Below are 15372 nucleotides of genomic sequence, written 5' to 3'. Positions count from 1 at the left end.
ACATGACATGATATATTAGCTTATCTATAAAACGCGGAATCTGTGGAGCAACACACACACACACAGGGGAATGACTTTCAGGGAACTATACTATAGTTACAGTGTTACTTGGAAGAAATACACAGAGCACCTTTTCCGAAAAAGTGAGACAAACGTGTGATAACTTATCATAATATATGAAAACAAATATTGAACTAAGATTTGAGCCTAACTCATAATTCTCTTGCGAAATCGAGCTTTGTTTACAGCATAGCTGGAGTACATATGATTAATTTATGTTCCTAAACTTGCGTCAGTAAAATTTTTAAAAGTGGGTTGCAAATAAAGCCGATTGGATTAATGTTGCTCAAAACTGGGTGGTGAAATTTATTCTACGGCTAAAATATACTATTTCGTTCTTGATCCCACACGAACAATTAAATACTGCAGAATTATAGTTCTCACTGAAAATGCACTTGAAAACATTTATTTTGTCGAATGATAATTTTGTTTAAACCTATTTTATTATAAATCATAATCTTGCTTCTATCAAGGTACAATATAAAATCTATTTATTTAAACGCCTTATTTAAATTGCCTTATAACGGTTATAAAAGACCCACTCTTCATAGATAAAATATGCAAATAACAGAGACAAATAATGACACATATTTGACGTGGGGTGTTTATTTAAATTTGAGCGGACTTTTATTACAAATATATGTACTGCATATTTCCCACCTATGACATCATAGAACAGCACTGGAATGTCTCAACAATTTACAAATGAGATACAATAATCTCAGTAAGGTATTTGCACATGTAAATACATCACTAAGTACTTGAAATAAGACCACGAACTTTAAGCAACTTCATGTTTCCGTTATTCTAATTAAATGAGTTCAGGTATCCTGGAAATCACATTTTAAAAGGTTTCTATAAGTTATGGCATGAGTGGAATTCAGGATTAGAGTATTTTTGATTTTTTGAGATGTATTTAGATCAATACAATGTGTTTGCGATAGAATATGTGTATGTAGCCAGCCTTGATAAGTTGGTGGCGGCCATCTTTTATTTCAGGCTACGGCGGAGTAGTGCAGGCGATATTGATTGGATTTGATGTATTTCTGACCTTATATGGCTTTACATGGTACTGTTATGCAAATGAGAATTGATGAACGTAAAATACTACTGTAAACACATTTGACAGATACACCCATTGTAACGTGAAAGCGTTCAGAATTTATTCGAATTTGGAAACTTGTAAAATATTCATATCCGGTCTTCGTTTTCCCCATTTTTTCTTAAAGTCTTTCTTTGTGGCGTGAAGGGAATTTGGGTTACGTTTAATTATTTTGAATATCTTAGATGTGATATGGTGAATTAGACGAAATGAAACTCCGTCTTTGTAATTTGGCGATGAAGGTAATTGATTTCACGTAAAAACAGTGTCGAGGTGCAAAAGTTCACTGTCAGTGACGTCACGAAATTCCGATGAACATCTGGGCTCAAGGTTACTGTCAGTCATTATTATATACAAGAATAGAACGAACACTTATTCGTTCACTGACGTGTTATGATTTGAATATTAGTGTTTCTGTTGAATGTGCGTGAACTTGGAGTAGCAAAGTGGAATTTGTATGCAGATAAACACGAAGTAGTATTCCGTAACGATGACGTCACGTGCGTAGTCATTGATGTTGGTCCAATCCAAAAGTTTTATTTGAAGACAACAGATAAAAGACATGTTACATTAAGTTGTCTATAAAACGCGGTACTTTAGTTTAGTCAAAATAACTCGTATAGACTCGATTTCTTTAAATTGTTTTCAATATTTATTTTCTAATGAGGCAATTCCGGTTTCTGTCCCGCGTTTTATAAACAATCGCAATTACTGGCAAATAATACAAGACATCCCAGCGTTGGTCCAAATGCCACGCCTGGAGAGGCATGCATATTAGTCATGTGTTTCAAACAAATAAGTGGTCAATACCACGAAATCGGGGCAATTTAGGAATGCTCAATAATGTGTCTATGTGCAGGTAAAACCACTACTCATTGGAGTCTTAATATATTACACAAGAATGTTAACTTTATGTGAACATTTCCAGACAATGAAAACTCTCGGCAATCAGCAGTACATTGATGACACATATTTGAGCCAGTGAATATTTAATGACAATGACATGATAAATGTTTGTATCATTTGAGTCAGTGTTGGTGAATGTCAGTAAATGTTTGTGTCAGTGAATATTTAATGACAATGAGTTGATAAATGTTTAAGTCATTTAATTTGGTGTCAGTGAATGTCAGTAAATGTTTGTGTCAGTGAATATTTAAAGACAATGACTTGACAAATGTTTAACTTATATAAGTCAGTGTCAGTGAATGTCAGTAAATGTTTATATCAGTGAATATTTAATGACAATGAGTCGATAAATGTTTAAGTAATTTGAGTCGGTGCCGGTGAATGTCAGTAAATGTTTGTGTCAGTGAATATTGAAGCCATTGTACAAGTGAATGTCAGTGAATGTTAACTCTACAAGAATCTTGGAAGTCCTTGTGAGAATTGTAAATGGATTTCAAAGTCAGCAATCTATACTTCAGTTTACGTGCTCTATCAAACGCTACGTCATAGTTAATAAGTACATCTAATATATACTTTGTCCACGTGTCAACGTCACGTTCAAGTGACACATTATTGAGTCCGACGTTAACAATTAATTGACTTGCTTCATCCGGGATATTCTCATTTAAGAACTGAGCCAGACCTGAATGTATCGTGACCAGTACAGGAATCCCAGCAGCCAATGCCTCTAAGCCTGCCATACCGAATGGTTCACTGCGAGACGCCACAATTACAAGGTGGCTCTGTCTCAAGTCAGTCCTTATTTGGTCATGTGATCCGTATGGGTAGAGGTTAACTTTCAAATACGCAGACATGACATGCTCAAAAATGTGTTCTTTGGTCTGTTGGTGTTCTCCAAATGGAATGCCCCGAATTGTCCACGTTGGCGGAATCTTGTTCATTTTGTGAAATACCTCCGCGACTTGACTGAGAGCCATGGCAATTACGTCATAACCTTTGAGATGTTTGACTCCAATCACCCGTCCAATTGTTAAAATCCGACGGACGTGATTAGGTTCAGGTCTCATAGGATCAATGTCAAAAAAGTCTTTCGCGGGCACCGGAAGGAATAGCCTGTGGTCAATGTACGTCGACGCGAGGAATTTATTATCAAAATGATTGAAAACTCTTGGTCCAACAGAAAATACTATATCTGCTTGCTCAGCTTGGAGTCTGATTTCTGTTTCTTTGTCTTCTATGAGTGCCGGCGTCCAATTATCTTTGTAAATTTCAGTGTCTTCGGGAATCACGTGGTTGAAAAGTATAACTTGCGCATGCGGGAACACCTCGTCCCTGACAAAGATGGCAGATTCTGACGTCATAGGTACGTGACCAACAATGACGTCGGCACTGATATCACGCAACAATGGAAAGTATGTCATGGGGTGTAGCATCGTCATATGAATGTCGTGCTGCAAACTCGTCCTTAACTTAGGAAGTAGCAAAGTTATGTTTCTCTTCTGTGCGTCCCTTTGCTATAATAAATGATAAAATACTGTGAGTGTATCCTATAGTTTAATGCCCGCGTCCTGTTCCATATAGAGACGCACACAGCGCGCACGTGTAAAATACATTGTTTATTTACTTGAAATTCGATCATGCGCTGCGCATGCGCGACAACCACCGCGCTTTAAACACATCCACGGTCGTGGCTGTCACTGCTAATAGCCACACACGTACGCTTCGCACAATGCTATGAAATTTCATGAAATATAGAGTTACTATGGATACAACCCTGATTTTTTATAGTAATTAGTGGTGTGGAGGTAGGCAGTGATTGTGTATTATCAAATACTAGTACACTAAACAAGTCACAATTATAAAGTTGGATTTCTACTATCGAAGAATTCGAATGTACTATGTATGTTGTTGTTGTTGTTGTTGTTGTTGTTGTTGTAGTTGTGGATATTGCAAAAATCGAAAAAGCGTTTGTTATTAAAAAGTGTAAAGCACTACTATTAGCCCAGATATTTCCAAGAGAACGATTTGAATTCACAGGTGTGTATCTGGGAGTTTTAGTGCCATGGTCGCTATTTCCATACACACATGCTATCACCAAATGCTATCAGCTGGATTTGGGTTTCCCATTACTCAGTATTAATAATACAAAGTATTATAGTGTCTTTGTCGGTTGGATTGTTATTGGAATGTGTATGAATATGGTATCGGTATGATGTGATCTCTAATTAAAGGGCGGTGGTCGTCGCGCCGTGCACGAGTTCAAAAAAAGAACGTTATCAAGGTTTAAAGCGGGGAAGTCGTCACCTACGCATGTGTCAGATAGCCATAGCGTGTCATTGACTACAAACAAGCGCCTACCCATGAGCCTCTGCGTTCTTAGCGTGTAGTGTTGTCATCGCTTGGGACTCAATTCCCGCGCGTGCGCAGGTGACGACCCTCTCGCTTTAAATAGATTCATTTTAATTCATATCCATTTGGTTTGCATCAATTGTAATGGCATATGTATGAAAAGTAGATATATGCGTCAGTGTTACTTACAATAATGTTCACATCTCACCTCTTTCTCAGATGCTTGTAAAACAATTGATGTAACATTGTGACCAGCTTGTCTCGCGAGATTCGATATCAGGTAATGCACACTGGTAATTCCGCTGCCATGCGCATGCCCCATTCCCCAATAGTCTCCAATGATTAAAACATTACTACAGAATCAAGACACGGATAAGGTTATATCACCCTCTGGATATTATCATGAAGCAATGTGAAGTAATTTTATATTAAAGGCGCGATTGGAATTAGTAATGGTCGCCAGCGCATGCATGTGCTGGAAAAAAAAAAACAAGCACAAAAAATTAGACCTGCTTCTAAAAATGTGAAATTTTGCTAATCAGAGACATGTGATAAGTCTGGATTAGGTGTGATAAGCCGATTTGACCACCGCCATTATGAACATAATGTGTATTTGTTCGTACATTACTGGCTGCTTACCTATTGGTGTATGGTTTACTGCATCCAGAATCTAAAGGAGTTGATTGTGGCTTGCGGAAATCTGTAAAACAAAAAGTATAGTGTTTATGTTTGGATTTATGAGTATATTTTAGATCAAGTTATTATCAAGTTCAATAAAGCTTTAAAGCAAATGGCTGCCGAGATTTCGTTGAGCGAATCACGTGACAAGTTCTTGCCCCGTGTCCAGCTTTCTTCATACTTCCGGTAATCGCATCCACTGTTCCCCTGATCTACGTAACCATGGTATTTGAAACAGTGGATTCTATGTCCGGGGAGAATGGGATTATTATTTGAGGGGCAAAGACTTTAAATCTGGTGGCACTCTCACTCTCAACGAGATATCGGCGGCCATTGAACATTACACAGTGTAATGAGATTCAATTTTGAACACTGCAGTGGGAACTATATATTGTTACCAGATTAAATGTTTAACACGGTGCAATATTATTAGATTTAATTTTGAACTCCGCACAAATTTATCAATATCAAATTTACGCTTCGTACTAAGTACGGAATATATATTATTCCTACTGGATATTTAAGTCTTGGGGCACCAATGCCAATTTTGGTAAAATGATTTTGTATAGTCTGCATTTTAAAAATGGACAAATATTTTAATAAAAACTAAAAACAATATTTGAAACAGCCTGTATTGTCCAAAATGATGATGAAATTTAGGAAATTTTCTACAAAATGTGAAAATATTTGCACTAAATTTTGTTGTGAAAAAATCTGGCACATTAAAATGTTTTAATATTGTAGGTGCGTTCATAGGATAATATGTGATAGTTTGGCGCTGATTCTGTATCTTATTCATAGAAATAACAGCTTGTTTTTCTAATCTAGTTTGAAAATCCGAAATAATTTATTCCTTGTTATACCTGGTGTGAGTTTATGGCTGTCAGGATACTTGTTCAACTCGTCTTGTAGCACTTGCTTTTGTTGTTGTTGTTGTTGTTGTTGTTGTTGTTGTTGTTGTTGTTGTTGTTGTTGTTGTTGTGGCACCGGTGTTTGTTGTGATTGTTGGTACCCGGATCCAAAGATAATGTATATCAACACACACGTGACAAATGACGTCATTCCATAGAGAACAAACCAATGCATTATTACATTCTTCAGTGGAATCCCTGAAAAATCAACTCATTTCTTTCATGTCGTCTATTCTAGGCGTTTTTTTACCCATTAACAACCATACCTTAATGATACTGATCCATGCCACCAAATGCTTCATCTCTGATAATCGCCATACCCTAAGTAAGACCCGTTGAATACCATAGGATAAATAGGACCTGTTGAACACCATACCCTAAATATAACACGTTGAACACCATACACTAAATAGAACACGTTGAACACCATACCCTAAATAGGACCTGTTGAACACCATACCCTAAATAGAACATGTTGAACACCATACCCTGAATAGGACATGTTGAACACCATACCCTAAATAAAACCCTTTGAACACCATACCCTAAATAGAACACGTTGAACACCATACCCTAAATATGACCTGTTAAACACCACACCCTAAATAGAACACGTTGAACATCATACCCTAAATATGACCTGTTAAACACCGTACCATAAATAAAACCCTTTGAACACCATACCCTGAATAAAACCCTTTTGAACACCATACCCTAAATATGACCTGTTAAACACCGTACCATAAATAAAACCCTTTGAACACCATACCCTGAATAAAACCCTTTTGAACACCATACCCTAAATATGACACGTTGAACACCATACCCTAAATAAAACCCTTTTGAACACCATACCCTAAATATGACACGTTGAACACCATATTCTAAATAAACCCTGTGCTCTCAATGGAACACCATACCCTAAATAAAGGTTCTCAATAGAACACCATACCCTAAATAAGACCCATTGAACACCGTACCCCAAATAAGACCCGTTGAACACCGTACCCCAAATAAGGGCTCTCAATTGAACACCATACCCTAAAAGTGGCATTGCAATTGAACACGGTTCCCTAAATGAAACATCTCAATGGAACACCATTCCCTAATTGAGACCTCTTAATTGAATACCATACCTCAAATGAAACCTCTCCATTAAAAAACATACCCCAAATGGAACCTCTCAATTGAACACTGTTTTCGAATGAAACCTCTCCATTTAACACCGTTCCCTGAATGAGATTTATACAGTGAATATCGTTACCTAAGGAGACCTCTTAATTGAACCCTATGCAGTGTCATAAATGAGATTTCTGCATTGAGAACCGTGCCCTGGATGGTGTATACACTTTTATATTTGACCACCACTTGTGAAACAGAATTGGACAGATATGTTCATTAAAATCCAAACGAACCAGCACTAAAAAGAATTAAAAATATATTAAGGTCAATACACCTAATGAATATAACAATATTCGCCGCTTTTACAAAGGATAGTGGTATGACAAGTTCCCCCCCCCCCCCCGTGTATACACACACACACACTTTCAACCATTATATATATAAACCATATATATCTAAATTATAATATGTAAGCATTTAAAATTTATTTTGTGACATTTAACATTTTTAAACCTGCAAATAAACATGCAAAGAGATGACATCATCGTCTGCTTTGTTCGCTAAAGCGCAGTCGGTCGCAGCGTCCCATCTAGAAAGCGCGCGCTTCTAGTTTCCGCGACTGGTGGCACTGTCCTGTTCGTTGCCTCCCAACTGTGTTGCCCAATCGTGTCGATGAACTAAGGTAATTCGAGGGTGATTTATCCAAGCAAATGCGATAAACGAAGTGGGATTATGTCTACAGAGCGCGAGTAGAGAGAGGTGAATTTGTTCTGTACTTTGTAGTGAGTAGTACTGTAACATTATTTGCGAAACGACATCGACGAAAGACCGACGTGATTTGTATTATCTTGGCGTCGACTTCACAGCCCGGGCACATTTTGCATAAACAAATGAAATTATCCCTGTTCTCAGGTGTGTTTTTCTTGTTTATACAGTCAGATTAAATCAACAGTTGTTCCTCCTTCTATGATGGCTAACACCCACTAACTTTTCAATCATGTTCGTTCGCTGGATACCTTCTATTAAGTTTCGTTTGGCTTCGGCAAATCCCCGGCCTCTCGTAGAATTTGAAAATAACTGTTTACATAGACGGGACAGTTGCAAATAGCATGGTGTAACGATACGTCTACGTATATGTACACCGGATACGCACCCCTACGTATATATACGCACGCTGGCACAGACAGCCGATCCGCCGCGGCGATCTGGGGAATACTATGCGTACACACACTAGTGTAGCGTAGTGCAAGGCCGTAGCGGACACCGAGGCGGCGTACCAGTCAGTGACTGTCACGGTTTGCCTTTCGCTCGGGTGATCCCTACAATGCTACTCCACACCACACAACAGTCACTCGCCCACTTTGTCATATGCTGTTGTGAAGACAATTTCCAGAAAGACATTTTAAATTACTTATGCAGATTAAGCGGCCAGTGACTGTGAAACTGTTCCTGCGGATTTTTCAACAAGTTTTCCGCTTTTCAGTGGCAGCAAATCCACTAGTATTGACAACGCTACAAATAATAACAATAATGAACTCCCTGCCAACCCAAAATGGACTCAAGCACACTTTGATATGTCGCAGAGGGAGCTTTGGCCCATTACGGGTTGGCGGGTCGTTCATTATTGTTTAAATATTGATTTGATATAGGCATATTTCAGAAAACGTAAAGGAACTTATCTGCCGCAAAAAAATCACCTCTCCCCCATTTATTGATTCTACAGGGAATGGTATGACGCACCTTGGCTGCGCTTTATTGTAATATGGCCTCTTTCTCGGTTGTATGTTTTGGTTTTCACGCTTGGTTTCCGATGATTCAGACAATTGCTGTTGATATCGTCGTCCCTTATATCTCGGAAAAGTAGTCCTGGAACGAGGCGGTCTTCTGAAAATGAATTAACATAAATACATTACAGCTGTATGCTACTGAAGCTCAAATATTGCATTGTTCTCGTTTTTTCCGTTCACTGCGGATTACAATATCAACATGAGCCGAGAAAATTGTTTTTAAATAACAGATCGGACTCATATGACTCCTGCTTTCGAGTGTAATGAGAGTATGACGTGCGTACGTCGTTGGCCTGGCTGCTGTGCATCAACTACAACACAATACACTGTACGTAATTTGATTCCATGGTGTAATTCCGTATAAGTGGGTCCCATGTTACCCCACATTTTAATTGTTGTCACCTTTCATATAATAAACCTACATAATACCCTGATAATACCAGTAATAGTACATTATTCCTATAAATTACGCCCTCTAGTGACGGAAAGCAACTGTGGCCTGAAAATTGCGTATGACGAGGGCGCTGCCGTTTAAAAAGACCTCTGTGTGTGACTGTAAAGTCGTTTGTCATCTGGAATATAGTAAAATCTCTTAAAACAGAGTTTTCATTGATTAACGACTAATATAGATCAAATAGATATCGACGACTTGACCGGTATTCGTATCACTCATTTACGTCATAGATGTGCTTCGACACTGGAGGGCGTGATTTACAACGATGATAGAGGGCGCGATTTCACACAGGCGAAGCACTGGTGTTGTCTGTGGCAGCACAGAGGTTGCGTAAACTAGTTTAATTTCCTCGAAAACTGCTCGCACGAAAACAATGTTTTTGGTTGAATCAATGCTTAATCAGTTGAATTATTTTTCTGGGAAATTTTTCTGGGAAAATTAACGTGTGTTTTTAATATTCCTAGAGTGACACGTTTGTAAATCACTAAGTGACACATAACTTGTTTTATTTGACATTTTTCTTGGCATTTCTCTTATTCTAAATTGATAGGAAGTGGAACAAATATTCTATGGTTATAATTATGTGTTTGCCCACAGAAATGTAATAGCAAATTCAACAGTCACTCGCCCGCTTGCAATGTAAATGATTCAAAATAATATTTGATGGATAAAAAACAGTTTCGTTCTTAGTTTGTCATATGCTGTTGTGAAGACAAGTTTCACCAAGTTTTCCGCTTTTCAGTGGCAGCAAATCCACTAGTATTAACAACGCTACAAAATAATAACAATAATGAACTCCCTGCCAACCCATAATGGACTCAAGCACACTTTGATATGTGGCAGAGCGAGCTTTGGCCCATTATTGATTGGCGGGTCGTTCATTATTGTTTAAATATTGATTTAATGTAGGCAAATTTCAGAGAACGTAAAAAATGTAAACTTAGTTAGTTCTTTGGTGTTCGGTTTAGATATGTTGTATTGTTAAACCATACTGTTAAGAACGCTCACCAGTGTCGTTCATCGTTAACTTAATATTATTGTAGTCATGGCAACCGTCGAGTACTTTTCCTAGGCCTGTCTCGGCGTTCTCTTTATTCCTGAGTGGTGTATTCTTGTATTCAACTTTGATGGATTGTCTAAGATTAGGCAGGCGTTGTAAACTCGTGTATGACATGCCGACTTCCTTGAGATTAACATTGTTGTTCAAACTGTCTGGCAGAGTGTCAATTTTCTTGTTTTGGTCAAGAAAGAGTTCTCTCAGTTCCTGCATATCTTCAACGTCTCTTGGAAGTATGTCTATGTTATTATCTCTCATATCAAGATGGCGTAGTCCTGTCATCTTGCAGACGACAGTTGGAAACTTGACGAACCTGTTGCTATGAATGTCCAATTCGTCCAATTTTTCTAATTGTCTTATTTCATCTGGCAATTTGGATAGGCGATTTTTACCAAAACACAAAATTGTCAGTGACCTTAACTCGCAAAGTATTTTTGGAAATCGAGAAAACTGGTTATTTTGGAGGTTTAACTCGAAAATGCTCTCCAGCCTCACCATTTCGGGCGGAAGTGACGACAGATAATTTCCTCTCAGCCACGCCACTTTCACGTGATAGTTGTGTTGCCATAGCTCATCGGGTACGTCTGTCAAACTGAGAGCATCTTTGCAATACAATTCTTCCTTCAAGTTCATCATAATATATTTTCCAAACAATCAAGCCTAAAACCAAGAATGATAAAATTTTAGAATGTTACTAATTGTAAATATCCAATGCAAAGACGAGTGCATAATGTAATAGCGCCCCCATCGGTATAGATAAGTTTTTTTTATAAAATACACATACGAAGTTTAGCATATAAACACGTGACCATGGTTGTTTAATATTCAACATTGTTGATTGTGTCCATGTGATAAAATCGAATGCGCAATACAATGTAAACAAATATTTCAAATAGAAAACCGGATCATCATAAAATAAAGCTTTGGGAATGATAAATATATATGTTGTTGGATGTTAGTGGTGTTGGTCGTCGCCGCGCATACTACCAAGTCTAACTTGGTAATTAATTCTTTGGATGATTAGAACTCATCGGCGGACCAAAGGAGTAAAATTCGGTATTTAGTGCACATCGCGGCGAGACCAAAACTCACATCCATGCTCACCACTGGGAGATTAGAAAGATTGTATAAAATCACTGTTTACCATCACAAATCCTACGCGCAGACCACCGCTCTAAGTTTCCCACAGTCTCTTCTTCAAACATTATTGTTACATATTAATGATCAAAGTAATTAGGTACATACTAGAATAATTATGATGTAGAGTTAGAAGCTCTCTGTGCACGCACGGTACTGAATATTTGAGTATAGTCAGTAATTCTATTTGTGGACATCTTCGTATATTCTCAATTCGTCCTGTGCAATATAAGAACACAATAAATAATTTTAAAATTATTAAATTTAAAAAAAAAACATGTTCAATGGTCATTTGAAGAATAGAAGCTTGCGCATGCATGCAACGGTGGATATGTTGTCCATTACATCTAATATGTTGACTGGGCATGCGCATGAATACAAATATCTACTCAAACACAATGAGTGTTAGCATCCCATGCTCCCAACATATTGTACGATATGCTTTTTTGGCTAACATGTTCTTGTAGCTACTGTAAAATACTTTATTTTCGCTTGGAATTATTTTTTGCCATTTTCGCTGAAGAAATGATTAAGTGAAAATAAAATCCAGCGAATATACCTTTTTACTATATTTTACATTCAACTCACCAAAAATCAGTGAAAATAAATTCCATTAAAAACATCCAAAAAGTCTTTACAGTGAAAATTAATTCCAGCTAAAATAAAATATTTTACAGTAATTAGGTAATCTATAATTTCGCTAAATCAAGTTGTCACTAAGTTAAAATAAAATATATTTTCACAATGAGATTGTTGGTAAATTTATAATTTGGTAATCTGATAATTTACAAATTGAGTCAAATTCGCTAAAAAAAGACAGGTAGCAATTCCACGTGTTTTTCAGTATACACATCTTCGCCATATTTTATAAAATACATGTACCGATCACACAAATAACTTATATAATAATTATTATAATTGCTAATTGTAGTGATAGTGGTAAGCGCATATATGCCGTTGCCCTGACACCATCCCCCATCCCCTAACTTTAAAGCGGGAGGGTCGTCGCCTGCGCACGCGCGAGAACAGAGTCCCAAGCGATGATGACAACGCCAGCTTAAAACGCAAAGGCTCATGGGTAGACGCTTGTTTGTAAACAATGACACGCTATGGCCATCTGACGCATGCGCAGGTGATGACTCCCCCGCTTTAACATATATAAACATGACCTATGTAAATACGTTTACGCACGTGTAATACTTACAGGGTACATTCGACATAGCTGTATAAATTATTGAAAATCTTAAAACTAGTAACCATAAAAATAACTGCGTATCTAACATAACATGTCTTTGCTACATTAGATCGGGGGTGTCGTCACCTGCGCATGCGACAGATGGCCTTAGCGTGTGATTATTTACAAACAAACGTCTACCAATGAGCCTTTGCGTGTTTAGCGTGTGTTGTTATCGCCGCTTGGGTGATGACCCTCCCGCTTTAATATCAGTTCAAACACGGGAAAGTAATTTCAATAAAAACCACGCCCTCTAGTGACGAAGCTTCTTTGCGTCAAAATGACGTAGTAGGTGAAAGCGATGTTGCTCAAATAGACATCTACTATGTGGTCGTCCATCACTTATAATATCGTAAAATCTCTTGAAATCATAGTTATTATGGGCGGACCGCAGACCAATGTCATTATCAAATTGAACGTTACGAATAGACCACTTTCCCAGAAGTAGGAGATACGTCGTTACGCATGCGCGCGCAGTTTACCATTTATTGGGGGAAACGTAAACTTGCACGCGTTATATTGTTGCGGGTGTACCAATCGACATGATGAAAATAAGTTTCCCTTTTACCGAATATTAACAGACTGGCATGTTTCAAGTTGTAGTTCCACCATAAAAACAGGTGGGCTTCGTGCCCAGGCTTGCACCCCAGTCTCACTACTTCCGGAAAAGTGGTGGCCTTTTTTTGACCTGTTTACGTCATAGAATCACATAGTGACCCGGGATATGGGATAATGTAATGATAATTTTTTGCACAATGACTTCCTCAGTGTATTGTTTAAATTTTAAATCGAATTCTCAAATTGTTTGTATTTGTGTACTTTCTTCGTTGCCACCGCAACCCTCTAGAGCCCGGGGGGGGGGCTACTTCCACATTAAGTGGGTAAGGGTGTGAAGCCCACCTCTCGAAAACCATACTCACTTCTAAACCATTTTTTTCTGTTTATATACCCACTTCTAATCACAAGTGCTTTCAGCGAAAAAAAAAACCCACCCAGCTCACAACTTTCGCAACCAGTGAGGGCATCAGGGCAATGCATTTTATTCAGCCTTTTCCAGTATTTGGCTTTGAATATAAAGATCTGTGAAAAAGTAAATAAATGCTACACATTTCTAAACCAAACCATTGATAAATGGCTACCCACTTCTAAACAAAATAACGTGAAATGATACCCCAGTCGGGCGGCACATACCCGTATTGCACTTCTATGGAAGTAGCCCCCCCCCCCCCGGGCTCTAGAGGTACATGAATATATCTAACCGTATTATCCATTCACTCACTGTAGGTAACATATTTATTTTACACTATAGACAAGATTCTCTATTTGAATTTTACTCACGCTTTATTAAACACATGTTTTTTTCCTAACTAGCGGTCATTGACCGCTCACTTGTTTCACCGTGACGTTAAAAAATGAATTACTAGGTACTTTGACGCACCGGCCACCTCGACTTAGGCTGATCTTGGAATCAGCAAATCAGAAAATATTTCTCAACGGAACTGTTTGTAGCAAATTGTATCCAAATATCTACATATGTCGCTGTTACGCACGATGCGGCACGAGTTTACAAGCACAACGCGTAGTATACGCAATATCGTAAACATAAAGGGTCAAAGTTCATAACGATGTTTTTTTTCACCATTACTACTGTAATTGTAATTACGCTTCTTACCTCAATGTTTTGGAAATCGTTCCCAGATGATGAAGCCAATATGCTGGCCCTTCTCTCCGTTCTCAGACACAACACTGCAATTCAATCAAAACATGCCTTCTGCGTCATACGCTATACAAAAAAGCGGCATGTTTTCTGATTACATGTATTTCTAGTACGTTTCCGGGTGATGTTTCTACAGAATAACGTTGATGGCGCAGTATAAACACGTGCCACGACAGTGGTTACGCTTCAAGACTACAAAAACGCTCAGATGAATTGATAAACAAGATTAGTTATGATATTAATCACGTGATAGTTCTTCAAATACATTTCGTACTCTGTCTCCCATTTTTGAAATGCAAATGTTATTCAAATAATATATCATACCCACCACGGTTCAGTCACGGTGCATTAATACAAAAATTTGGCGGGAAAATCATAAAGCAAATCGTGTGGCCTTGTTTAGGTACAGTCTATTTCCCGAAAATGCTGTTCAAAGAAGATTAAAGAATCTGATTAAAATAAGATCTTAGTTTGTTTATTTATTTTTTTATTTAATTATTTATTTACATTATTTTATTATTTATTTGCTGTCAGTTTTTAAAAGATTTGGTGATCGCAAAAGCCCATAAGACGATAGTTAAAATAATTTTCGTGGTAATTATAAAAAAATAAAACATGATATAAAAAAAATAGTATTAATAAAATAATAATTAAAAAATACCCGCTATAAAATACATCAGATTTAAATCAGATTGGAGAAAAAAATAATATTTTTTTGAGAGCATGGGAACATTTTGTAATTATCTAATGACGGATGAAATTATACGGTAATTTCTTAGGTGTAGGGGAAAGTGTTCGCCTTTGCGTGACCTTTGTGCAAGGAGCCCTGGTACAAATGTAGCGCGCGCACCTTTGTCA

At 37.6% G+C, this 15372-nt stretch overlaps 1 protein-coding gene across 1 annotated transcript; it reads right to left on the bottom strand.

Moving 5' to 3' along the window:
- Positions 1–650: 650 nt before the first annotated feature.
- Positions 651–14495, bottom strand: LOC100368229 (uncharacterized). Its single transcript, XM_006818526.3, has 8 exons — positions 14470–14495; positions 11672–11782; positions 10378–11086; positions 8869–9012; positions 5959–6204; positions 5057–5117; positions 4626–4770; positions 651–3582 (listed from the first exon to the last, which is right to left on the bottom strand). The coding sequence occupies exons 3-8, from the start codon at positions 11060–11062 to the stop codon at positions 2503–2505; spliced, it is 2361 nt and encodes a 786-aa protein (XP_006818589.3). The 5' UTR covers positions 11063–11086; positions 11672–11782; positions 14470–14495; the 3' UTR covers positions 651–2502.
- Positions 14496–15372: the final 877 nt, after the last annotated feature.

The sequence above is a fragment of the Saccoglossus kowalevskii genome, chromosome 12, assembly GCF_978046115.1.
Source record: "Saccoglossus kowalevskii chromosome 12, keSacKowa6.1, whole genome shotgun sequence".
NCBI lineage: Eukaryota > Metazoa > Hemichordata > Enteropneusta > Harrimaniidae > Saccoglossus > Saccoglossus kowalevskii.
This window is presented reverse-complemented; position numbering and strand designations above follow the sequence as displayed.